Raw genomic sequence first — 27,941 nt, forward strand, 5'->3', positions numbered from 1 at the left:
GGGATTGTTCCATATTGCATTTATTTTGGAACATTTGTGCAAACATGTATAGAGTTAGCATAATAACATACTAAGACTTAGCATGTTTACTGTGGTGGCACACTAGCATTAATCTCAAAGTAGCTGAGGCTAATAGGAATTCAGTCATTAGTTTTCTGTCATTAACTAAACAGGACAAGTGGATGTTTTGAGCAGCTAGTAGAGCTAGATGAGAGGTCAGAAGGTCACCAAAGATTCATCATCTGGGGACCAAGAATCAACCAGTACCAAATTTCATGGCAACAGCAAGTTGTTGCTCAGAACCACAGATATGAACCTTCAGACTAAAAGACTGACTGAGGCTAAGGTCCTTACAGAACCACATGCACTGCTAGCATCGCTAAAAACTACTCCTGATATTAATTACTAATATTTCCTACAATCATTTAAAAAATACATTCCACTCCAGTTCTGAACTGATGTTTTGGCTTTCCACCTTGTCAGGTACACAGATATGATGTATAATGGCTGGGTATCTTACAGAGCTGCCTGTGTTATGTTACCATCATCGCCATTTTGGATACCAAGACCATTGGAAAGTGTGAGGCAGCCTTTTTAAAAAATATTCTGTGGGCAAGTGACACAAAGTGTTTTCAAACAATATTTTTCAGTTTTACAAGAGAAAAGACTTCAAAGATGAAGACTAACTGGTTGGTTTGTTAACTTTCTTCACCAGTTATTCTCCAACTTTGTCTTGTCTGCAGTTTGGTGCTGGGCAGGTAGTGTACACTGGATTTATCAGAGTTTGTTTACTGAAAAAAACAGCTGCCTGCTGCTGCTGGAAACACTGAGATTGAGCCAAAACAGTAAATGTGCCTAAAAAAGGCTAAAAAGCTCAGCAGAGCTGCAGAGTTGGTGAGAACTCTCTGTGGGGCCACAGAACAATTACTAAAGGAGAACTGAGTCAAACAAAATCACGTGACAATATGTTTCAGATTGCTTACTTTGCAGTTAATATTGAGTCCTAGTCACTGAACAGATTTCTTATACTACTGATACAGGCCAGATATGCAAGTAACATACACTATATGGCCGAAAGTATGCAGACAGCTGGACATTATGTGATGTTTGAACATGTGATTCCAGTACTATGGTCATTAATCTGCTACTATAACAGCCTCCACTCCTGGTTTTAGGCTTTCCACCACATGTAGGAACCTGGCTGCAGGGATTTGCTCCCATTCAGCCACATGAGCATTAAAGAGGTTGGCCAATGATGTTGGGTGATAAGGCCTGGCTCGTAGTCGGTTTTCCAGTTGAAGTCAGGACTCTGTTTAGGCCAGTCAAGTTCCTTCCCACCAAAGTGGGAAAACCATTTCTTTATGAACTTAACTGAAGCATGAAAGGGCCTTATCCAAACTGTTGCCACAAAACTGAATGCATACTGTTGCCCAAAATAACATTTTTCAGTATGCTGTAGAATTAAGATTTCCCTTCATTGCAACCAAAAGGACTAGACCAACCAGGAAAAACAGACCCAGATCAAAAGTACACTGAAGGAGTGCATCGATAGTCGAATGGTTATTGCACATACCACGTAACCAAAATATCCCTGGTTCTATTCCAGCCAGGGACGCTTGTTGCATGTCATACCTATCTCTCTCTCCCTATTTCCTTCATTGTCCACTGTCCAATAAAGGCAAAAATGCCAAAAAATTACATTAAAGTATGTGGATGGTGTCCACATATTTTTGTCCATATTGTGTATATGATAAAGCGAAGGCAACATACGTAAAAGTCTAATACTAATGTACGACATGCGGCTAACGTGCTAGCCTTAATGTGACTGCACCTTGTGCTTTATCTCCAAGTAAACAGCAGGAATGTTTCAGACAATACACGTCATACAAAACATTAGCACATTATGAACAAAACACCAACAAGTCTGTCTGTCTCTATGCAGACACTCTGATAACATCTTCTGTCTGTCAGTAACTCCATCTACGAGTTCATCCGTCAGTCATCGACTTTGCGTGCTTGTCGGCAGAACGTCCAGTGGTGTTCAACTGTGTTTTCATTGGCTCGTTCGCTCATGTGGTGAACACGTGTGTTCCGTATCCCGAAACCCTGAAAAATAATGACACAGACAAACTGAGTCATCACACGTACACAAATTCAACTTTTGCTGTCAGACATGATTTAAAAAACTACAATGTCAGACAGACAACTTATTCATGGTGACCGATCTATTTTGAACTTGAAAAGACTTGTGGATTTTATTTGCTGCACATATGCAACACACATGTGCATGATGACACATCTGCCTTCATGTTTTCCACAAAATAAACACTGCAATATTGAACACAAGCTAAAAAAAAATCATCCATCAGTGACAAGTTGTTTGTATATTCCTCAGTACTGACAAATTTCTTGCATTGCGTTTCTACACATGATGAAGATGAAATAAAGGCCACGTACAGCTTTGGAGATAAAGTCGAGCAAGTGGACACGCAGGCTGACTTCCTGTTGGTGGTCACATGGTCCAAAGGTGAAGGACATCTGGTAGTCTCTGGTGTCCATCATGTGTTTGTTCCACTTTGTGAAACTGCTGGAGATGGACTGCAACACAGCATGGACCTAAAGACAGAGAGAACGAGTCATGTGACTACTTATATAAAATGTACTTTATTAGTCTTTTCTATGTCTTATTGATTATGGTTTTGTTTTATATACCTTGCTGTTTTTTAAATGTTCAAACATATATTATTAATCTTTGTTATCATATAATACAGTATTTTTTAAATTATGGAAATATATTTTTTTATGTACTCAGTTCTCCCTTAACAATGAGATCGCAATCAACATGGGACTTTCCTGAATAAATTCCAGTTACTTACTTAGTATATAGACCACTATTATTGTTACCACCATCCTACAAGTGTAATGATTGTTAACACATGGCTTGATGCACTGAAAATAATCTATGAGGGTAAAGACATCCTTTTGTTTATTCTTTAAGCAAAAAAGTGCCAAAGTATTTTCAGTATTAGTATGTTATAATTGATTGATATCAGTTTTTCACAAGGTTCTATCTTGGACTGGGATTGGGTGATTTAGATAAAATCATCTATCACAGTTATTTGAGTTTGTTTCTTTTAACGATGATATCAGTATATATCATAATACAGTAACTTTTCTGAAAAATCAAATGTTTATGGACAAAATAAACAGACAGTCTGTCTTTGGCTAAACCACCAAATGAAATACCTTACAAGTCAAGGTGCTTCATCACATTAATGTAAAAATCCATATAAATATATATAAAAATCCAATATTGATTTGTAATATTGCCCACAACAGACTAATAAAACCAGAAATAACTGTATTAAAGAGAGAGCATATATCGTCATGTTGCCCAATCCTATCTTGAAACTCCAAAGTGGTAAAAATTTTTTACAAAAAATGCAAGAGAATGAACGAGGATAGAAATTTACAAGAGTTCTTCAATTACTTTAACTACAAGTTTCAACCAGCTGCTTCATCGCTTCCCAAAACAAAGATTTAAGTATATATTTATGTATACTTATATATATTTTTATGTAAAAATCTATGTTTCTCTGTCAATCAAATTATCTGATTTACAGTACAATGCAGTTATGATGTTATTTAATTACAATGTAAAGTGATATTTGGAGGCTACATGAATGCAAATGCTGAGCAGCACACATACAAAGAACAATTCTTTTTAAAAAACGAGAGAGTGAAAGTTGTGGTTATTCTGAGCTTTCTGACTTATGGATGTACAGGGAAGATACAGAGAGAGAAGCAGACAGGAGGATCTGGAGGAAAATAAGATAATACATATCATCATGTCTTTGTATCGCAGAATATTCTGCCACGACGTGTCGATAAGACCCGAACCACAGCTGTTCCCACTGACCTTGGTGGTGATGGTGAGCTGGGTGATGATGACTGCGACAGGGTTGGAGTACTTGGACAGCTTCCTGGTGCTGGAAAGCTCCACCACCTCCTCATAGGTTTCGGTGGGGTAGGGCAGATGGGGTTTGGGGTCTCCCAGGCACTGAATCAGGGGCTCGATTTGATAGAAGTCAGCCTCCTTCCTGAGCAGCTCGGTCTCCTTGAAGTCGCACGGCAGCGTCAGCTCTGACGTGCGCAGGAAGTTGAGGATGTAGCTGAAACAGCAGAAACTGAGACAGGATCAGACCAGACTGCTGAGCTGATGATTCTGTAAAACTCTGAGCTACCAGTGAAACTGAGGACAGGAGGCGAGAGAGGTGCTATACATTCATACTGCTACCAACTAGATCAGGGTGAGAAAAGTGTGTTTCACTTTCTTCTGACCTTTGACTTTTTAAATCTCAAAATTTGATTCAGTTCTCTCGTAAATGAAAAGGCTAGTGTTATTCTATATCTTCATTAAAGATGCAATATGTAAGAACCAGAAATTCTTTCTTATTAATGACACCAGTGGCTGTTAAGTGACCTGTAGTCAGCATCCTGTTGCTTGCACTCATGAGCAGCGGCACTAACATTATCCAGCTAAAACTACAATATCACAATATATTCATGGATGTATAAAGAGAACTGGATACAGGAAGAGTGCCAGGCTTTGAAGCCAATTTGACATAGCGGCCAAACCGTGTAATTACAACGTCACGTGATGTACACTGGCCCAAAAAGACTTTATCCCATAGACTTACATTGTGTGCAGTCTGTAAATCAGCGGATACATTTTTCTGAGCGTCACAACCCCTGCGAAATGACTTGTCTTGCTATCAGAATTAAATCCGTTTGGTCCGATCACATTTCAAAAGCCTAGAAGAGCCGCATGATTGAATTGTTTTATCCCCATTCAAGTTAGCCAGAGGGCTAAACCGGAAGTAGCCGACTCGGCCAGCGAAAGTCACTAGTGCGCATGCTCTATGGGCCGCATAATGCGGAAGATCCGGGTACTTTCATACCGGGAAGTCAATTTTTTTGGCTTCATGCGCCACTGAGCAACTTTCGTAAGAATGAGCGGGGCCCCGCCTCCGACGCTGTATCCAGTTCTCTTTATACATCCATGAATATATTTCACATGTTTTGCAGTAATGTTAGCTTATCTGTCCAATAGGAAGAAAGCCAGCTCGGGGTTGGATGTTATCAGACACCATTTCTAAACTAACATTAACTGGTGTTGCATCCTGTTGGCACTGTAGGAGGATGGGAGAAAGGCAAGGTACCCGGGAGTGCACATATACGTCACATCCTTTGGATTTTCCCTGCAAAACCGTCCTGAGTCCTTTACATAGAAATCAGTCCACAGGCTGTTATAGGCAACTGAGAAAGTCGAAGAAGGTCTTTTTGAATGTTTTAAACTGAAATTCTTACATAATTCTTACATATTGCACCTTTAATGTCAACAAATCCCATGAACGACCAAAATCAACAGGGTATTAGTCCGTCTCTCAATACTCTCTGACATTCCTACCTCCTCTGAGGCACTCAGCCCCAAGCTGATTGGTTCCTTCTGAAGATGTAAATATTTAAAAATGGATCATGCCAGATAATTTTTTAAAAAGGCTGAGTCATTTCCTCAAACAGCTGGAAAACAAACAGGAGGAAAAAGAGCATTTGTTGGACTATTTTCAGTGGCAGATTAATACACATTTGGTGCTCTAGTGAGTATTTCTGGCTGCAGGAAGGTTTGTGTGTTTAACTCAAATAAGCTACCGTGTGTATGTTTGCAGTAATGAAGGAACATATTAGTGCAACAGTGAGGTTCATTAATGTGTTTTTAATAGTTTTTTGACAACAATGGAGCTCTACAGCACAGAGGAATAATATATATCAGGTTTACATATGCAATACTGCACATGGGATTTGTTGACAGTAAGAAAAATATAGAACATCACCAGACTCATCTTTTAACTCCTTTATATGTAATCAGTCTGTGTAGATAAAAGCACTGTCTTATAGCAGTGTTAGCATTTAGCATTTAGCTCCTGGTATGGTCTCCAGTGGCAAACTGGTCCCAAACAAGCAGCCAGACAAGGAGTAATTAGAGGCAGAAGATCATATGTGAAAGAGGCCACATCAGGAGACTGAGACCCTTCCAGGAAACAGACTCAGGATGGCAGCTCACAGGAAAACACCTGGTGGCTGTCCTCTGTAGGGTGGCCATTTTTGACCTCTCAGACCCAACTTGTCAGGTTCAGCTCCACATTGTCAGACTTGTCAGTCTGAGCTGTCCTTTGTTAGACCCTGCTGTTCTTTGAGCTTTCAAGTGGACGTGTCATGCACATTTCCAGGTCTATATTTATAATGTGGGGCTCTACTGGAATATCTTTGCATGATTTATAGTTCATTCATCTTATACTGACCCTTTATGCTGCCCCTCAGTTCAGCCTCTGTCCGAAACAGGCTGTTTTAGCTCTCATTTAAGGCCCCCCTTCCAAGGAGCGCACTGTGTTCTGATTGGAACAGAGTGCAGACTCCCAGCCGCTCAGGAGGCTACATCAACAAACCATGAAAAAAACTATAGTAGTAGGATTTCACTGCTTTTTTTGGTCTTTACTTGAGATGTTGACTTAAAAAATACATCCATACCTGTTCAAGCCGAACTCTGACCTGAAATATACGAATGGACAACGCAAACAACACATGGAAAAACCTTAGCAACAACCTCGGCAACCAAGGTTACAGAACAGACGGTCGTTTAGGGGAATGTGTGACGAGTTGACATTATTATTTATATGGTCATCTGCTCCACGCACAGTGTGCGAGTTCACTGCTCCGCTCCGCTAACATTATGGCGCCTTTCCTTTGTTTTGGGGGTAGTCACGCTGAGCCATGACTTGAGTCAAGCTGGCATGCTGTGAGTGGTTTTCCACTACATACCATGACAAAGTAAAATAAGTAGTTTACCTGTTGGAGTTGTGCTGGTCATCTGCAGCTCTTCATCAAACATCATCATCACTGTGGCTGTTTCTGCTCGTACTATTCCTCCCTGCATTATTTCTGACTGATCTGCTGAATAAAAAGCTTAAAATATCTCCATATGTGACCAGTTTTTAGCGCCACTAACAAAGCTCTGCTAATCCGGTGAGGATTAGCAGACAATAATATTGTCCGATGACAATAAAAGTCTCCTGTTGTTTAGTCATTTAAAGGTTCTGTATGTAGGAAACAGAAATTCCTTCTCATTAGTGACATCAGAGTACGGTTTAGACCTGCTCTATGTGAAAAGTACCCTGAGATAACTTTTTGTTATGATTTGGCGCTCTCTAACATTGTGTTTTGCACCGTGTTTCAGCAAATTTCAGTCAGATAATTTTTTACGTTACATTACTACCCATTCACTCATTGGCAACATGTAAATTGCTTCACAATTCTACTTATAGAACCTTTAAAAGCTTTTAATATGAAAAGCAGGAAATGTTGGGTTTGCATTGGCAGTAACTTCACACAACTCTGATATGGCTGCCCCTCAGCAGGCTTCTGGAAAGCCGGCCAATCAGAATAGAGTGAAAAATAGTGTAAAAATATAGAGCTGGAAATAAGCATAAGAGGTCCCCTTTAATATAATAATAACATTTGAGGTTAGGACATAATGTTAGCATGTGAGCATGCTTTACATTTCACATGTTGACATGCTAATGTCGATTAGTGCAGAGAAAAGATTTTGTTGTTACCTAAAGAAAAATGATTTATCTTTTGTATGGTGGCAATTTTATGACCTCTCAGTTTGTCAGGCTCAGGTCTTCACTGTCAGACTTGGCTCAACTTTCATCAGTGTAAGATACGACCCTTACCAAACACAACATGTACAAACATATGTTGGCTACTGAGTTTACTACAGGGTACATGTTATTCATCTGAAGAGCTAGCAGCAGATTGTACTATTAAAAAACAGACACACACACGCACTCACCGAAACAGTGGGCCGTCACGGTCGATGAAGTAGTTTCCGTGTGTGTCCCTGACGGTGGGGAGGTCCCCTCTGACCATGGCTCCCAGCATGGAGTCTGGGTAGCGCTGCAGCGTGGACAGAGACGTGCTGTAAACACAGCCTCCCACATTCAGAGTCACTGGCTCCCCCATCTGGGCAGAACAGGAAGAGCAGTCAGATACAACACAGTACACCACGAACGAATTAGTGTTCTTGGGAGTTTGAACTTGGCCACTTGAACTCTGTCTGAACAGTCTTTACAGGAGGATTCAGTACAGAACAGCATTCTTGCTGATTTCACTTAAGGACACTTAAAGGACCAGTGGCACTTAAAGATTTAGTGGCATCTAGCAGTGAAGTTGCAGATTGCAAACAACTGAATACCCTACCCACGCCCTCCCCTTCCAAGCGTGTAGGAGAACCTACGGTGGTGGTGAAACTTGCAAAAGGCCTCTACAGCCAGTGTTTGGTTTGTCCATTCTGGGCCACTGTAGAAACATGGCGGTGCAACATGGTGGGCTATGTGGAAGGGGACCCTCTCCCTATGTAGATATAAAGGGCTCATTCTAAGGTAACAAAAACACAACAATTCTTATTTTCATGGGATTATACACTAATTTAAACATACTAATGAATATTATTTTCCATTTCTGCTAAATCTGTTCTGCTTGATGCCACTAAATTCTACACACTGCACCTTTAGGGCTACAGTGAACGGTGAGCTTCAGGTAAACTGTTCAATACATTTTTGCACAAAACAAGGACTGGATTTTGTCCCTCATCACCTGATTATTGCTTTAAGGCCGACTTGAAAAATTGTGAACCTATCGTTTAAGTCAGAGCAAGTTGCCAACTCTGATTTTAATACCACAGCATCCCAGACCTCATGTTACCTTACATAAAGAGTAGATATGAGATGTGAAGATAGCCTGAGTATCTGGAGAGAAAAACTCAGATTGGTGCATCCTTAAACTGAACCTTAATCTAATACTAACCTTAATCCTCAAACAACTTTTTGAAGGTCCAGCCCAAAGCAAAGACTATTCAGTTGATAGACAGATGTAGAGGAGTACATAAACACACAGAGCAGCATGAAAGCTGTGCCATCATTCAAATGTCAGACATGTTCAATTGGCCAAAGGCTGAACTGAAAAATGTTTGCACACACACACACACATACACACACACACACCATGTGTCCCAGGTCTCCATTCTCCATCTGCAGCCCTGATCTGACCGTCAGCGTTGTTTCTCTTCAGGTCAAACTGTTAGGAAGATCATTTTTCAGTTTCCACCAACACCTGCAACAAGAGGATGAACAGCTTGTGAGATGGTTGCCATGGAGATAAGCAGCCAGCTGATGCAGCAGCATTTTCATGGCCCAGACATCATCTGGCTGATTAGTCTTGCGTCCCTGATGTGTCCACACATTGCCTGCCAATGAGAAACAGGAGGAGGAGCTCTGGACCTCGTTTCTTAATCCTGTATCGAATCTTCTACGCAAATTTAAAACAGACGAATGAACGTCACTGCGACTGATTAATCAAACTCACACAACATTTTAACGAGCTGTGATTAAATTATAGATCACAAATCAGACTCAGCTGTGGATACCAATGAATCTCTCAGTACCTCGCAGCTCAGTTTCAATTTTAATTCAGTGTGCTGCAAATTGACTCCAAAACCATTATCGATTGACTTTAGAACATTAGAGGAGAGCAAAATCATTTATATCGTGATAAAAGTCAGATGAATTTACTTTCATCAGAGCTTTAACAATTAGTTGATTATTCAATAGACATAAAATTGAACAAAATAAATTAAATATGCCACCTTCAGCTCTGGGATATTATGATGGGTACTTTTCACTACTATCCCACATTTTAAAGGGGACGTATTCTGCACATTTTCAGGTCCTGTATCCTTATTCTGGAGCTCTACTGGAATATCTTTACATGATTAACAATAAAAAAAAAAACTGCTTATATATCTTATACTGGCTCTTTATGCAGCCCCTTGTTTTAGCTCCTGTCTCTTTAAGTCCCCCCTCCTAATGAGCCCACTCTGTTCTGATTGGTCAGTTTCCTGAAGCTGAACCTCAGCAGACTTCCTCCAGCTCGGGAGGCTACATAAACAAACAGTAGTACTCAGATTTCAGCCCCTAATGCTTCTCATTCTTAACTCAAAATGATAACTTCCTTAATACATCCATACATGTTTTGAGCCTGAATCCAATCCGAAATATGCAATTAGACAACGCAAACAATCCACGGAACAACCTTAGCAACAAAGGCTATGGAGCGGACGGCCGTTTGTGGGCATGTGCGAACAATCTGATGTCATCACGGGGAGGAAGTAGAGGTGACTTTGCAAGGAGCGTTTCTACATAGGTTCACCTCAGGTTTTGGACCTTTGACCATGTTTAGACATCCAACATCATATCAGTATAAAAATAACAAAACAAAACAAAACAAAAAATCACAAAAAGCATGATTTGTCTTATTTAATAAATAAAAATAATTGGCAGGTTAATCCATAATGAAAATAATTGATAGTATCAGCCTTTGCCTCAATGATCATTATATTCATTACATATTATTAAGAAATAATATATCATAATTGTATTGCTGTTTTAAAAAAAGCTTCCTTTGAGGTGAAACTTTTCACAGTGATTTTGTTTTAGTGTTGTAACAATGAGTGGCTTTAATGATAAGTCATTCGACAAAAAATTAATCAACAACGATTTTGGTAATCTTTTAATTAATTAGGTAATTTATCAGAAACTCCATTTGTTAATTCCAGCTTCTCAAATGTGATGAATATCTTTGGGTTTTGGACTGTTGGTCTTAAATAGATGTCATCTTGGGCTCTGGGAAATTGTGATCAGCTTTTTTCACTATTGTTTGACGGTCTATAAACGATTTATTTGTTAATTTAAAAAACGATCTACAGATTAATTGAAAATAAATGCTGTACAGCTGTACTGCTGTTGCAGCCTTAATTACTTTCAGTGCTGCTGAAGCATTCAATCTGTAGAAGCTCTGACACAGACTCAAGGGTTCTTTGTTTGGAACAGACAATGACAAGTGATTTTTTCCTGCAACGCCGGGTGGAAATGTAATGTGATTTAACATTATTCATGTGACCCCAATATTTTATCATTGCATGACACAGCTTTCTTACTGTAAGACACTCATCAAGCTCCCTCTCTCCCCTACTGTGTCCATACTGAGGATGTAGGTCAGAGTTTGTTGACAACATGCTCTACTGCCCTCCAGGCAGCCTATGTGCATTAGCTTACACATGGTTGGTGCACTTGTTATTGTTTAACGTTTCTGTTTGAGAATCAAATTGATTTAATCTTATTTAATCTTTACCGAATAAAAGCAGTTGCCTCTCGTTAGCTTTTCTGTTAACCAATAAAGATGGTATAATTCATATTTTTATGTTAAAAATTGATGCCAAAGGGATCGAAAAGGGATGCTTGTAGCGATCAATCCACCGAGAATCATCCCCCGATTTTGCTGTTCCTCTTAGCTCTCAAGCTTTTCAGCCTGTTTTGGTTCAATCTCAGCAGTAGCAGGCAGTTGTTTTGCAGCTAAATAGACAAATATTTCTGTCCAAATTAATGCTTATGTTGCTTCATATTTGCTGGGTGTGCAGGTAGGGCACTGTTTGCTAACAGGTTTGTTATATCAGTGTCAAAGGTGATAATATGTCAGTGTTGTGTTTACAGCAGGGCTGCAACTAACAATTATTTTCATTATCGATATCGAATCTGCTGATTGTTTTCTCGATTAATCAATAAGTTGTTTGGTCCATGAAATGTCTGAAACTGGTGAAACATGTTGATAACTGTTTCCCAGAGCCCAAAATGAGATCTTCAAATGTCTTGTTTTGTCCCAACAAACAGTCCTCAACCCAAAGATATTCAGTTATAGAAGACTAAAGAAACCAGAAATATTCACATTTGAGATGCTACAATAAGAGAATTTGCACTTTTTTTCTTAAAAAAATACTCAAAAAAATTAATTGATCATCAAAATTGTAAGCAATTAATTTAATAGTACACAACTAATCAATTAATTGACTTATCGTTGCAACTGTAGTTTACAGCTTGTTTCTGCTGCCCTCAAGTGGCCAAGAGGTTGTTGCAGTTTTAAAAATGCACTCTTGCTACTGTTTACTATGCGTCATGTCCCATTAACAACTAGAAATACACCTTGTGGTTTTATGCCTCCACCAACCAGTCAAGTTGCAGTTTAGATTCACATCTGTCCAGACTCATATAATATTTGTGGTGAAGACATTTATGGGATTTAATAAAAGGTATTAAGTGTATTTTGCTTGTATGTGTTCACATGTTTTTCATTAAAGCTGATTCTGATAGTTTAACACAAAGTTGTAGCCATGACAGTGGACAAAGCTTCAGATATGGATGCTGCTGCAAAGAAGCTAAAATAGATTCTACAATGTGGATGCTTCACATTAGGGCTGGGCAATATGTCAAAAAATACGATCATGGTAATTTATCACAATATATAATTTGATAATGCTGCCAGTTTGAAGAGTATCCTGATAATGACTGAAGCTTGAAGAAACCAGAGTTCATTTGTTAAACTTTAGAATAGTTTATTAACATAAAAAAGACATAAAACATAATGTAAACATTTAACTTTGAAAACATGCTTTATCTGCCTAACAGAACAACACAAGTTAGCTTGCCTCGTAACTTATTAAAATAATGTAAATAAAACTAAAAGCTGTGACTACTATCACATCAAATTCACATAAGTAAAAATAAGTAAACTCTGTTTACTTAGCTTCGTGCTTAGCCTAGCTTAGCAGTTAGCTTTGTGAATCCATAGTCAAAGCAGCCTTGTTAAAACGATGTGTGATGACAAGAAAAGTGTTTCTGCAGAACATTAAGATGTCACAGTAAAGCTGACCTTTGACCTTTTGGATATAAAATGTCATCACTTCATCATTTTATCCTATTAGACATTTGTATGAAACTTTGTCATAATTAGCGTATGAGTTCTTGAGTTGTGGCCAAAAACATGTTTTGTGAGGTCACAGTGACCTTGACCACCAAAATCTCTGTGCTTTCAATATTTTCATATAACCAGTGGTGGAATAAGTATTCAGATCCTTTGCCTTAGTAAAAATATCAGTACAGCAATGTAAAAATACTCCATTGCAAGTAAAAGTATTGCATGAAAATAAGCTTAAGTAACAGTATATAAGTATTAGCAGAAAAATGTACTTTAAAGTATTGCAGTAAAAGTAGTGGTTTGGTCCCTCTGACTGAGATATAATTATATATGACATCATTGTAATATTAATATTGAAGCATCAGTGTGTAAGCAGCATGTTAATGTTGTAGCTGCTGGAGGTGGAGCTAGTTTGAACTACTTTATATACAGTTTGCTAATTTATGAGTTTTTTACCAACCTAGGGGTCAGGCCCCTCCAAAGGGTCACCAGATAAATCTGAGGGGTCGTGAGATGATTAATGGGAGAGGAAAGAAGAAAAAACAAAGTTCTGATACAGAAATCTGTTTTCAGTTTTTGGACTTTTTCTCTTATCTTTGAAAAAATGATGTGAAATATGTGAAATATTAGATCATTTGAACATTTATTGAAATGAAACCATGTGAGAAGTTTAGAGAGAAAAATAACTATTTGGTGGAGCTGTTAACAACTCATAGACATCTGAAATGTGACCCGACTACACACTGCTTTTTATAAGACATCAAAAGCCAAAAAGGTTGGAAACAACTGGTTTCATCTTTAACAATGTGTTGTATGTGAAAAGCTTGTTATATTATCCATTGTCTCAATTAAATGTAGTGGAAGGGTAAGTACCTCAAAATTGTACTTAATGTAAGTACAGTTACAGTACCTGAGTAAATGTAGGGGAGAACGGGGTAAATAGAGCCAGTGGGTAAAATGAGCCACCCCCTTTATCTTGGTCACCATAAACAAAAGTAATCATGTGATCACAAATTAAGAAAGTATAGTTCACATTACTGAATCCATCTTGGACTCAAGCACATGGAGAGAGTGGTCAGCAAAACAGAGCAAAAAAAAAAAGATTTTTGTCATGCCAAGTGAATTCATCATGTTACTAAATTCATCAGTCTTGTATCTTAATTAAAACAGATAAGTTTTGGACATTATTACATGTTAATTTAAGTCAGTGTAAGCTACAAAACAAGGTCATAAACTTAGCATAACTGTGGATCTGAGCCACTGTGTGAAACAGTTTTGTCAAAATGGAGATAGTGGGGTAAAACGTGCCAGTGATGTTGGGGCAAGTTGACTCAATGGCTCAATTTACCCCCAAAAATATTTTCTGATATTCTAGAGACTAGAGACCCTGTTCATGTTAATGTTTGATCACTGTTACAAGTATTACAATGTTGATGAATAAATACCCAATTGTTGACTGATGTTAAGTTTAAGCCACATACAAACATGCTGTACATACAGATGGGTGGCAAATTAAAGGAAAAGCCAACATAAAGTGTCTTAGTAAGGTGTTGGGCCACCAAAACAGCATCAATACACCTTGGTATTGATTCTACAAGTCTCTGAACTCTACTGGAGGGATGAACACCATTAATCCAAAAGATATTCCCTCATTTGGTGTTTTGATGGTGGTGGTGGAGAACGCTGTCCAACACATCGGTTCAAAATCTCCCATAGGTGTTCACAAAGGTTGAGATCTGGTGGCTGTGAAGGCCATAGCATATGATTCACCTCATTTTCATACTCATCAAAGCATTCAGTGACCCCTCGTGCCCTTTGAATGCGGGAATTGAAATGGAAACATATACATAGACTTTATGATCTGCTTCCCGTGTGAAAATGTTCCTAACAGGTACTATCAAAGGTGTGGGATTCGGTCACTGTAACTTTACAGGGAATGTTCAGGGAGGAAAGGCAGATAAGGATTTGGCCTTCAACTATTAATTCTGAGCGGAGACCGAAAGAAACTCCCTAGAGATACAGTGAATTAATTAAAAATAACTGTTAGGGTGATGAATATGGGATGATTGTGATGCATGTGGCTGTGTGTGCAAGTACTAACACTGAACTTCATTCAATATCTCTTCAGCCTAGCAAACTGGGAGATCTGGACTTGCAAATATGTATTCTGGATATTGCAATAAAACTCTGAAAGACAACTTGCTCTCTGTGAATTCATCTTAAATTTCCACTACAGTCATCCTGGAAGAAACAATTCCCATCAAGGTAGAAATGTTTCATCATAGGATAAAGGTGATCACTCAGAACAACTTTGTATTGATTAGCAGTGACCCTTCCCTCTAAGGGGACAAGTAGACCCAAACCATGCCAGCAAAATGCCCCCCACAGCATAACAGAGCCACCAGATCCCCTTACTGTAGGGGTCAAGCATTCAGACCTGGACCAGTTTTTCCTTTAATTTGTCACCTGTCTGTATACACAAAAGCACATTTATACACATATTATTTCTGTGGCTAACACACAAAGCTCACAGTTTAATCTTTACTGAAAGTGTTTAGGTAACATGTTGAACAACAGGACACAAACATATAATTTCACTGAAAAGTATGATTTTTTTTCTCTCAAATTTGTTTGATTTTGTGTCATTTTTATATCAGTATTTAATGGTCACACTATTTACCCATTGAGCGCTCAATTTACCCCATCACCATGCTCATTTTACCCCTACCTTGGGGTAAATTGTGCCATAGGATTAACTTTTTTGATGGGTCTTTGTTCTAAAACCATAATAATTTGATAACTTGTTTTAATTTCCATGAGTACACAACAACCTGAGGTATATAGAGTTACTATTATTTGAAACAAATACACTTTCATTTTGCAGTAAAATCATCAAAGGTAAAAAGTGGCTCATGTTACCCCGTTCTCCCCTACTTAGTTGCTTTCCACCACTGTATATACCATACATTAATCAATTAATTGAAAAAATATAGACCTGTACAATAAAATAATCCAACAGTCCTACATAAAACATTTCATATCATGTTCAGATTTAACTCTCATTTCAGAGGCTGCAGTTTGTGGTGGTAACTTACTGGACTGAACTGCGTCATACTGTAAAATGTTTTCCACATCATTTCATACATGAAGGAGTACATGAGAAACATCTGAAGGTGATGTTGACCTGATGTGTCCTGTGAGTGATGATTAGCGGAACACTGCTGCGTGTTTCTCTCCATCTGAATGAAGCTACAACATCACTAACGTACGGTTAGTGAAATTTGGTTTCCTAGGATGGCGAAGTTATGACCCGCTCTACTCTGCCTCTGATTGGCTTACCCTGATATTCTTACCCTAACCTTAACCAATCTCACTCCTCATAACCAATCCAACCAACGACGGCAACGAGCACTAGCCAATCAGAGGCAGAGTAGGGCGGGTCATGACTTCACCACCCTAGGAAAAAAGAAATCGGCGTACGGTTAACGGCTGCTAGCTTAGGCGCTTAGTGTGATATGTATGAAAACAAGACGTCACATTGTGACTTTAAAAGATTAAATTAAACTTAAAAGTCCGTCCGCTCTTACCCATAACCGCTCCATCACTGCTGCCTACACACGACACACAGGTGGAGGTAAACGCCACCTGTTCAGCGGCTTTCATCCATGATTTACACCGCTGTCAAATTAGACACCAAATATGAGGACACGTCCGGTACGTTTCATCAAGATAATAGTTGTTACTATGAAGATGTGAATAATCAAATTAAAACCAGCGGTGGAAAGTCACTGGGTGCATTTACTCAAGTACTGTAGTTAAAGTACAATTTTGAGGTACTTGTACTTCACTTGAGTATTTCCATTTTATGCTACTTTATACTTCCACTCCACTACATTTCAGAGGGAAATATTGTACTTTCTACTCCACTACATTTATTTGACAACTTTAGTTATTTTTCAGATGAAGATTTGAAACAATGGATAATATAACAAGCTAACAAACCAGTGGTTTCCAACCTTTTTGGCTTTATTTTTCCCTCTAAACTTCTCACATGGTTTCATTTCAATAAATGTTCAAATTTCACAAAAAATCAAAGATTAGAAAAAAAAGTCCAAAAACTGAAAACAGATTTGTGTATCAGAACTTTGTTTTTTCTTCTTTCCTCTTCCATTAGTCATCTCACAACCCCTCAGATTTATGTGGTGACCCTTTAGGGGGCGTGACCCCAAGTTTGGGAACCACTAATTTCATCTTTAACTGTGTTGTATTTTAAAAGCTTGTTATATTATCCATAGCATCAAATCTTAATCTGAAAAGTAACTAAAGTTGTCAAATAAATGTACTGGAGTAGAATGTATAAAGTAGCATAAAATGGAAATACTCAAGCAAAATTGTACCGTACTTAAATAAATGTACTTAGTTACTTTCCACCACTGCTATTTTCTATGGTAATTTATCAATATTGTTTATGTGTTATATTAGTAAACTAGAATAATATGCAATATTTTAGTATATTAACTGTTGCACAGTAGTTGATTATAGTAATCTGTGGAGTCTATCTATGGAGACATGTAGTACCTGCCTCCCAGCACCTGGTGGCGCCAGAGTCTATCGGCTCATAGAAACACGGAAACTATTTTGTTTATTTGGGGCTACATCCTGTTGGGCACAGCAGTCTGTGTTTCCATCTGTTCCGGAGCAACTCCTATAGAAAATCTGTCTTTGTTTGTTTCTGTTTCGCTGTCTAATATTTAACAGACTGTGCTACACACGGCGCTGGATGCGCTGAGGAGAAACGTCTGTCTGCAGGTCCCGGGCTCGGTTCCGGCGGGCTGAGGAGGTGTTAGCTCGTCCCGTTAGCCGCCGTGTGAACAGCGATGACCGCTGGCACAGTTTGTCTTTCTGCGTATTTCCACTGTTGACTAAAACCAGAGACCATCCGTCCATCATGGCGAGTGAAAACACTGCGACCAACGCGGGGAACGATGAGGAAACTGGCCCTCCTTCCGAGCCAAACGAGCACGACTATGCCCACACAGCTGCGACTAACTTTGAGTGCACGGAGGCGTCTTTCTGCTCTGGTCCACCGACCGGTGACAGCGGCGTCACCGCGCAGGAAAGCTTTACTACACCGGCTGAACCCGCGCAGAGTGCGCAGGTGGAACCCACCGCCTGCCCGTCGGTAGAGCTTCCCGAGCCGGCCGTAGGTGCGGAGGTCGACTGCCCCGGTGGAAATGATGTGGAAGCGGCCTCTTCGCCGCCGCGGACGGAAGAAGACCCTACAAAGACCGCAGACCCTGAACTCACGGGGCGGGGCGGCCGTCGGCGTCCCAAACGGCTGGAGGACGGGAACTGTTGCTGCTGTAAGTCCGAGTTCGAGCGGCAGGGCCGGAGCTTCAACCGGAGGGCGGTGTACACCTTCACCACCCCGGACACTGTGCAGTGGGCTTTCCCGGACGCAGTTGCACATGACAAGTCCTTCTTGTGCGAGACCTGCGCGCAGGTCATCAGGAGCAAATGCAAGCGTAAACAGACCGGGAAGCGGTCTCTGTGGCTGAAACCGCCTGTTACCAAACAGGTGTGTGTGACTACTATCACGATATACTGATAAAGCACAGGTTCACAATATTTCAAGTGTGGCTTAAAACAACAGTCAGGAGCCCAAATGAACATTGAAACACGTTTTCCTCGCTGTAGTCATTCCTCCTGTTCATGCTGACCATTAGAAGATCTCTTCATAATGCACTTACAATGTAAGTGATGGGGGACAAAATCCACAGTCCTCCTGTGCAAAAATGTATTTAAAAGTTTATCTTAAGCTAATATGAAGCTTCAGCCGTCCAAATGAGTCAAATCAAGTAGATATCCGTCAATGTTACAGTCTTTTTAGTGTCAAAGTTCCTCTTTTTATTTCTATACTTACACCGCAGCTCAACAGGGAAACACTGTTATTCACTTGATATGACTCACTCAGACTGCTGAAGCCAGATATACGTTTCAGCTAAACTTTTAAATACATTTTTACACTAAATGGCTGTGTGGACACACCGTGGATTTTGGTCTCCATCACTTACATTGAAAGCACATTTGAAGGGGATCTTTTAATAGCCGGTATGAACAGGAGGAATGATTACAGCGAGGAAAACCTCTTTCACTGTTCATATGGACACCTGACTTGTTTGAGACAGACTTAAACAACGTGGTGCAAGAGATAGACTCAAAAAATGCTAATGCAGAATACTACAATGTAATATTGTGATCTGTGTATAATGACCTAAAACATGCAAAGCCACCAGTATGATCATGTTTCATACACTTTGGACAACGTGAAGAAGTTTTAAATAATGTTTTCTGTTTGTGTCCTTGGTGTTGATGTGGTGACTGCAGTCAGATGTGAGAGACAAGAAGAAGAAAGGCCGCAGGATGGGGAAGAAGAGCAAAGCGGCGCTGCTAGTGAGCAAGTCCTGCTACAAGGCTGCTTTCAAAATGCTCTGGTCTGCAAAGGGCGCCAGGAAGCCCATGATGGAGTTCTGGAGCAAACAGCTGAAAGAGGAGGTGAGGACACAAGCTCTGCCTGTTAGTCAGGATAAACATATTCTGCTTTATAGGACAGGTTCACAATTAATCAAGTCTGTCTTAAAACAACAGTCAGGTGCTCATATGAACAGTGAAAGAGGCTGTTAAAAGATCCCCTTCAAATGTGCTTTCAGTGTAAGTGGTGGGGGCCAAAATCCACAGTGTGTCCACACAATCATTTTGTACAAAAATGCATTGAAAAGTTTATCTGACGCTTATATGAGGCTTCAGGAGTCTGAGTTAGTCATATCAAGTGGATATCTGCAACATTCTTTGTGTTTCCTGTTGAGCTGCGGTGGAAGTATAGTAACAAAAAGACTTTGAAAGATATCTAATTGATTTAACTCATTTGGACGACTGAAGCTTCATATTAGCTTCAGATAAACTTTTAGATGCATTTTCGCACAGAAGGCTTGTGGATTTTGCCACCTATCATTTACAGTGCCGCTTGAAAGTTTGTGAACCCTTTAGAATTTTATCTATTTCTGCATAAATATGACCCAAAACATGATCAGATTTTCACACAAGTCCTAAAACTAGATAAAGAGACATCAGTTCAACAAATGAGACAAAAACATTCAACTTATTCATTTATTTATTGAGGAAAATTATCCAATCTTACATATTTGTGAACCCTTGCTTTCAGTAACTGGTGTGACCCCCTTTTGCAACAATAACTTCAACCAAACATTTCCGGTAACTGTTTATCAGCTCTGCACATCAGCTTGGAGGAATTTTAGCCCATTCCTCCTGACAGAACAGTCTCAACTCAGGGATGTTGGTGGGTTTCATTGTATGAACTGCCTTCTTCAGGTCTTTCCACGGCATTTCTACAGGATTATGGTCAGGACTTTGACGCGGCTATTCCAAAACATTAACTTTTTAATGCTGTAATCATTCTTTGGTAGAACGACTTGTGTGTTTAGGGTCGTTGTCTTACTGTATGACCCACTTTCTGTTGAGCTTCGGTTCACAGTCGGATACCTTGACATTTTCCTGTAGAATTTGCTGGTACAACTCAGAATTCATAGCTCCATCAATGATTGCAAGCCGTCCTGGTCCAGAGGCAGCAAAGCAGCCCAAACCATGATACTACCACCACCATGTTTCACAGATAGGATATGATTCTTATGCATCCATTCACAGAACATTGTTCCAATCACCTTCTAGCTTATCCATGTGGTCTTGAGCGAACTATAGATGGTGGCAGCAATATTCTTTTTGGAGAGTAGTGGGTTTTTCCTTGCAACTCTTCTATGCACACCATTGATGTTCAATGTTCTCCTGATGGTGGACTCATGAATATTGACTGTAGCTGTTGCAAGAGAGGCCTTTAGTTTCCTAGACATTACCCTGGGGTCCCTTGTGACCTTGTGAGTATTACACGCCTGCTCTCGGTGTGATCTTTCGTGGTCGACCACTCTTGGGGAGGGTAACAGTGTTGTTGAATCTCCTCAGTTTATACACAATCTGCCTGACAGTCGACTGGTGGAGTCCAAACTCTTTAGAAATGGTTTTGTAACCCTTTCGAGCTTGGTGAGCATCAACAACTCTTCTTCTAAGGTCCTCAGAAAAATCCTTTGTTTGAGTCACGACACACTTCCACAAACTCGTGTTGTGAAGCTCAGACTTTGATAATGAAGACCCAGATTTCTCTTCTTTAAATAAAGCAGACTCACACTTGATTGTCATCCCATTGATTGAAACACCCAACCTTAATTTCTCCTTCAAATGAATTGATAATCCCAGAGGTTCACATACTTTTTCCTCAATACATAAATGAACAGGTGTAAGGTTGTCTCATTTGTTGAACTGATGTCTCTTTATCTAGTTTTAGGACTTGTATGAAAATCTGATCATGTTTTAGGTCATATTTATACAGAAACAGAGCAAATTCTAAAGAGTTCACAAACATTCAAGTATTCAAGTAGCACTGTATATTCTAAGTTCATTATGAAGAGATCTTCTAATTCATGTGAGAAAAACCTATTTCAGTGTTCATTTGGGAACCTGATTATTGTTTTAATTGTGTACCCGTTCTTTGAGTTTATATAAGCAGCACTTGTTTTTTTATGTTTATGTAATTGCAACATGCTGTGTTTCCTGGTGTTGGTGCAGATGAAGATGCTGTCGCGGCAGGCAGACAGTCCCTTCCATCAGAAGGTGTCAAGCAGGAAGCCACTGTCGTCCTTCCCCTGGGGGCGCTGTCTGAACTGGGCCCAGGAGAAAGCTCCACTCGTTACCACCTGCCTCCGCTCGCTGTTCCCCGACATCAACGCCCTCGCCAAGAGCAGCCAGTAAGTCTGAGTCAGTTCACATAATATACAGAGCTTCAACATCAGTCTTTAACCAGAGAAGTGCAGATGGTTCATTTCAGTTTTTAAATTATCTACTAAAATGTCCTCCTTGATCTGTGAATCTAAATCTGACCAGTCGGGGGTCTGATGAACATCTGTCGTTCTGTTTGTTTGTGTGGCAGCCAGCTGTCGGAGGAACAGGCCCAGATGCTGCTGGAGCGCCGGACCGTGGTGACGCTCTCCGTCCCGCTCTTCACCAGAAACATCTGGAAGAACAACTTCCTCCAGGCCGCTCTGGGGGCGGAGCTCCGGCTTCAAGGCTGCGCTGGCTCGTCCCTCGACGCCCTAAACACCATGGGACTGTGTCAGAACAAAGACACCGTCAGGTTACTGCTGCACAGGCTCCGAAGCAGCAAGAAGACTGTGAGTATTGCTGAGATCAGCGGTGCTGGTTGTGCAGACTTCAAAACGAACTTGTTACACAAACATCGGTGGCAGCCAGAAATTTGTTCGCATGAGTCAAATGTCTGAATAAATCCAATAAAAATACACACAGGAGAAGAAGGAAGTAAGGAAGATTAAAAAACAATCGTCAATATTAAACCAATTTCAGATACAAATACAATTTACAACATCATGTGGACAAAACAACAGCTTGAAGAAACATAAAAGAAAGGGAAGTTTACAGTTTGCACTGATTAAAGGGGTTGACTGATTTAGGAGTCATTTATGTGTTTCATCTGTGGACATAGAGCCTTGATTAGGGATAATAAGATGAATAACAAGTTAGGCTTAAAGAGACAGAAGCTAAATCGGCCTGTTTCAGACACAGGCTGCATAAAGAGCCAGTATAAGATAAATAAGGATAAATAAATCATGCAGAGATATTCCGTTAGAGCTCGAGCATATAAATAAAGACGTGAAATGTGCAGGATACATCCTCTTAAAGTCAGTTTAAAACTTTCACATATGTGAACAGTTCCTGACAGGAAACCTGACAGGATACCTCTGAAACTGATCACGAAATTCCTGTCAGCCTCATCTAAGCTGTAAATTCAGTTCAGGCAAGTCTGATAATGTAGAGCTGAGTCTGACTGTGCAGAAAGTTAAACCTTTAGATTTAGGTAACAAACATGACTTCTCCTCAAGGAACAAACTTTACATTTACATCTCTGCTGTAACTGAGATTAGTCACAATAAAACATAAACAGTTAAATGATCGATTTGTTATTGACACCTGCAAGTCTTTCGAACTGCAGATCAAACTTTTTTTTGTCCCACAGTTGGTGAAGATCTGAGCAAAGTTGTGTCTTTAATTTTTTCCTTCTTCCAGCGTTATTTAATGGACTGTTGTGTAATGATTGTTTGAGACACACGGAGGCGCCAGAGCAGCTGTTCAGTCTGTGATTCTAACTTTGTTCTCTGCTCCTGTCAGTCAACACAGAACGGACGACAGAGGATGAAGATGAAACAAGAGCAGATGAAAGGAGATCAGATGACAGACCTGGAGGTAGAGATGGAGGATGATGAAGAGGAGGAGGAAGAAGAAGAAGAAGAGGAGGAGGAGGAAGAGGAGGAGGAGGAAGAAGAAGATGATGACGTCAAAGAAGAAGAAGATGAGGAGGAGGAGGATGAGGCGGAAATGGAGATAGCCGTAGAGGAGGAAGAAGTGGAGGAGGAGGAAGTGCAGGACGGAGTGCAGGAGGAAGAAGAGGAGGAGGATGATCGGGCAGTGGAGGAAAAAGCTGAGATGGAAAAGAAGAGGAGGAAGAAGGCGAAGAAGCAGAGGAAGGAGGAGAAGAGGAAGGAGAGAGGGAAACGAAAGGCGAAGGAGAGAGAGGGGGAGGATGATGATGATAATGATGACGATGATGATGATGACGGGTCGGGGCAGAAGAAGAGGCGGGTGGTGGTGGTGAGGCTCGGCTTGCTGAAGGGACACTCGGAGGTCGGACGATCTGACCTATCAGCTCCCTAAGACTCTGTAGGCTCCGCCCAATAACGCAACAAGCCACGCCCCCAATCAGAGAGCAGGACAGAGGCCCCGCCCTCATATCTGGGTGGGGGGAGTTGAAAGGCATTCTGGGAATTGTAGGAGGTTAGTAACTAAACTGATCCGTTTTATGTTTTATTTTTTGTGACATTTAAAAAGTAATAATCAGTTTGAGCCCAGAAAAGCCGCTGAAATACAAAACCGCTGCACAGAAACTGAGATTAACAATAAAGCACCAACAGCTGATCGATCACCTGATTATCTGCATCGTTTTTACCCCTGATAGTTGTGTCTCAGGTTTGCTGGATCTTTTTTTTTTTTTAACATCTTAAAATTTACCACCTGACAACCAACTTCCTCTGTCGTTTCACCTCCTCATGTATGATGGAAGCAGCTTCCAACATATATATATATTTTTTTTGTAACATTTTGTTTTACTGTTACCATAGTTTCCTAATAATAAGGGCATTTTGTTACAAATACAGAGTTGTAATTTCGCAGTATAAACATGCAGAATAATTAAGTTTGGAATTTAACAGCTAAAAAGTCAAAATTATGAGAATTAAGTTTAAAATATGTGAAAAATTAATTATATTTTGAGAATAATGTCATGATGCTTCGAGAACTTGTTGTACGATTAGATCAGAGGAACACAACTGAACCATATGATTTTGCAAAAAACACCAAATATTATGTAGTTTATAGGCTATTTTGAACTTGGTGCAGTCTGATCTGATGTGTTTGGACCCGACGTGAACTTTAGTTTTGGTCCCTGCTGGGCTCCAGCTGCTGTCTGGTTATGTCACTCACATATATAATTGGCTTCATTTCAGTGTCCTTAAATCTCCGGTAAAAAGCTGCTTACGGGTGAAAGTAACATGTAAACAGTTCTTACTGGTTCACTACGGTGTGTCTATAAATGACGAAAAAGTTGCATGTAATAACAGCTCGAAATATTACAACTTATTCTTGAAAAATTTTGATTTTTTTCATCATAAAACTGCAACTTTTAACTCATTATGATCTTTTTTGTAAACTTCATTCTCACAACATGACCTTTTCCCTCATAATAATGTTATGTAATGTTATTTCCCATTAACATTACTTTTTTTCTCATAATTAAGACTTTTTTCTCTTAATATTGTGACTTTTTTAAAATCAAGAGTACAACTTTATCCTCAAACTAAAAAAGATTTATTATTTCCTGACTGTAAAATGGAGACAGTGTTCAGTTTGTACACTTGATTTGTTCCAATTAATTTCTGTCCTTTTACTGTTTGTGGAGCAGGTCAGCTACAGTTTATGTTTGGTTGTAAATTCCAGGTAAAGAAACATACAGCCAAAATAAATACTGGGAGTACAATTTCCAGTCATTAATTAATATTTACCAGGGTTTTAATGAATCTCTCTGTTTTTCCATTCATCATGTTATCAGTTTTGTATTGTTTATAAACTCCATCCATCATCATCGTCTCTTCTTTGTTAGAAAACTACTGCATCATTTCCTGGTTCCTTCTTACTCTCAGATTGTTTCCCGATAGTTCGTACCAAATTCTTTTTTTCCGAATGGAAAAACACCGCTTTCGGGAAATAGTACATCTAGAAAGTATAAGTGGGGGGAAAAAAGGCTCAGTCTTTGCTTCAGGGAGGCCGTCTGACCCCCAAACATGCCTTGAAAAAAGCCACAGAAAAGGTTACAGAGAGTCTGATCTGTTCTACATGTTTATCCAGCTGCTGAGGTGAAAAGAAATTTCTTTATTAAAAGTGACTGCGGCTCCTTGAGGTCGTTGAGGAGTTTAGTTCCTTTGCAGGACTTTTCTTTTTTTTAGATTTTTATTTTTTAACACGGTGGACGTCTCAAACTGTTGAGGCTGCTTCTGTTTATAGACTGACGCTGTGCATTAACGGTTCCTGAGAGCCAAGAGGGAGCACAGCTGAGAAAAAAAAGACCTGCAATTTATTGCTTTGTTGTTTTAATTTTGTTGTTTTTCTGTTTGTTGGCCGCACACTGAACCCACAGGAACAGAATCAAAGCTTCAGTATGCTTGTTTGAATTATGCTGAGGCCTTTTATGTCGTGTTCATGTCTTGTCGGATGGTTGCTGGGAAAGATTCCCGTGTTTCTAGCGTGCAAAGGTTCAAATTATCCGAGCACTCAGGACGGTTGTATGACTGCAGAGTTGGTCACGTGAGGGTATATGTGAGCACTATATCCATTCAGTAAACAACAGATTTTGACGTGAGGTGTCTAGAACAGTAATGATTAATCGATTAGTTGCCAACTATTACATTAATCGCCAACCATTTTTATAATCGATTAATCGAATCAGTCTATTTTTGTAAGAAGAAAACTTCTAAATTCTCTGATTCCAGCTTCTCAGATGTGAATATTTACTGGTTTCTTTAGTCTTCTATGACAGTAAACTGAATATCTTTGAGTTGTGGACTGTTGGTCGGGACGTCATCCTGGGCTTTGGGAAAGATTGATCAACATTTTTCACAAATTTCTGACATTTTATGGACCAAACTACTTGATTAATCGAGAGAATAATCAAGCAGCCGTAAGCACTTTACTATTATTAAGTCCATTTTATCAGAGCGTCCAGAAAAATTAAGAGTTTTCTAGTCAAAATTGCGACTTGGATGTTGCCTTGAGCTCTACTTACAAGTCGGACAACAGGTAATTCCAACAAGACATGAACGCAGCATTAAAAAAAACAGCTTTTAAGATTCATTTATGAAGAAAAATATCAAAAATCTCAAGTTAAATCTGGTCAAAATTTTTGACAAATTCTGTTTTTCTTAGAACTGAGATGTTCTGAATTCAAAAACTGATTTAATATTTTTTTTCTTGCTTTATTTTATGGTCTTTCATTGCTGAACAATTTCCTAATAATCTCAAAGAAAGGACGATGTAATCTACTGATTATAGTGGAAATACAGGTAATGATTAATTGGCACACTTCTAATTATTGCTAAACTAGTGTAACTTAATATTTTTGTCAGTTTAGTCAATTCCACGATTAAAGAATTAAGTTTTTCCCAATAATTAGTTCAAGATTACATCGTTCTTTATCCTAGATTAGGAAATAAATTCATAAAATAAAGTTTGTGATTCGTTTCTGTGGTGTTCACTAAATACTCAGCTGAACTTTTTCTCTCCTGGTCAGAAAATTCAATGAAAGTTTCTGAATCAGGAGACGCTGTAATATAATTTTATTTGTAACAAGGATTTGTTCTTTTGAGTTTCTCTCAAAGCTTCTTTAGTAAATGTTTTTATTTTTGTGTTTGAGTTGAGAACAGATGTGTTTTCTGACTGTGGGGATGCAGATCATCTCCGCTGGTTCTTGTAAGTTTGCCAATAAAAAAAAAAGTTTAAGGCTTTAATTTCTCTTTTCTCTGTCAGTGACTCAGTTGTTTCTGCTTTTTAATTTACTTTGAGATTTCTTTTTTATAGGACTGTAGTCAACCAAAGAAAATCTTGGTCAACTGAAATCGTACATAATCTTCAACTAATCGATTAGTCGCGGGTGGGTTGGGCGGGTAACGGGGCAGAGTTAACTCACATTTCTCCGTTTTGCCTTTAGGCTAACCTATCGTTGCTAACTTTGGGCTAATTAGCTAACCCCATTCACTGTTCCAGCACTTGGGGAATCAACAGACCTTACTTTTTTTTTAGCATTTATTAACTGTTACACTTTAGTCTGTACTGTACATTTACTGCCAGACTGAAAACTTACCGTTAACCTTTTCCTCTGCTCCGCTCGCATCCACCGTCACTTTCCCGCCTCTCTTTCCCACTCGCTACGCAAACATACTAAGCACTGCCCTATTCCTCAACGGAGTTGCGCTACCGATATTTAGCGTTATTTTTGGCATTAAAAAATTTTTTGGCCTGGCGGTGGTTTGTTATTATTACACGAGAAACGCTGATTCAGTAAAGATTCAGTACGTTCAGTAAACACTCTGTAACCGTTGAGAACAGTTAGACCCAGCAGTTTCCATTAGGTTGGGCGAGTTCAAAGTTGTGAAAACAACGGGGGTGTTTTGAATACACCCCCGTTTTCAGGTGATTTGTTAGTCTGTCCCTCCCGCCGCAGGAAATAATGGATTAATCCTGGAAAGTTATTGATGTAGTACTTTTCTCCTTAT

The 27,941-nt window shown here is 39.5% G+C and overlaps 1 protein-coding gene across 4 annotated transcripts; it reads right to left on the minus strand.

Moving 5' to 3' along the window:
- Positions 1-27,555, minus strand: kctd6a (potassium channel tetramerization domain containing 6a). Of its 4 annotated transcripts, none has more exons than XM_042406415.1 (6): positions 27,530-27,555; positions 9,123-9,231; positions 7,913-8,082; positions 3,920-4,187; positions 2,458-2,616; positions 1-2,106 (listed from the first exon to the last, which is right to left on the minus strand). In XM_042406415.1, exons 2-6 carry the CDS (start codon positions 9,147-9,149, stop codon positions 1,996-1,998), a joined length of 735 nt encoding a protein of 244 aa, XP_042262349.1. In that variant the 5' UTR covers positions 9,150-9,231; positions 27,530-27,555; the 3' UTR covers positions 1-1,995. The 4 variants fall into 4 exon arrangements, with proteins under 4 accessions (XP_042262349.1, XP_042262350.1, XP_042262347.1 ...); XM_042406416.1 differs by lacking the exon at positions 27,530-27,555 and adding an exon at positions 16,512-16,637 and having other exon boundaries at positions 3,920-4,172; XM_042406413.1 differs by lacking the exon at positions 27,530-27,555 and adding an exon at positions 16,512-16,637.
- Between the last annotated feature and the right edge of the window lie 386 nt (positions 27,556-27,941).

Source organism: Thunnus maccoyii, chromosome 3, assembly GCF_910596095.1.
Source record: "Thunnus maccoyii chromosome 3, fThuMac1.1, whole genome shotgun sequence".
NCBI lineage: Eukaryota > Metazoa > Chordata > Actinopteri > Scombriformes > Scombridae > Thunnus > Thunnus maccoyii.

Coding starts and splice junctions, on each gene's coding strand:
- kctd6a (XM_042406415.1), bottom strand. CDS start 9,149: ATGGAGAATGGAGACCTGGGACACATG. Junction 2,617..3,919: donor AGCTCACCATCACCACCAAG/GTCAGTGGGAAC, acceptor CTCTGTCTTTAG/GTCCATGCTGTGTTGCAGTC. Junction 2,107..2,457: donor TCGACTTTATCTCCAAAGCT/GTACGTGGCCTT, acceptor ATTATTTTTCAG/GGTTTCGGGATACGGAACAC.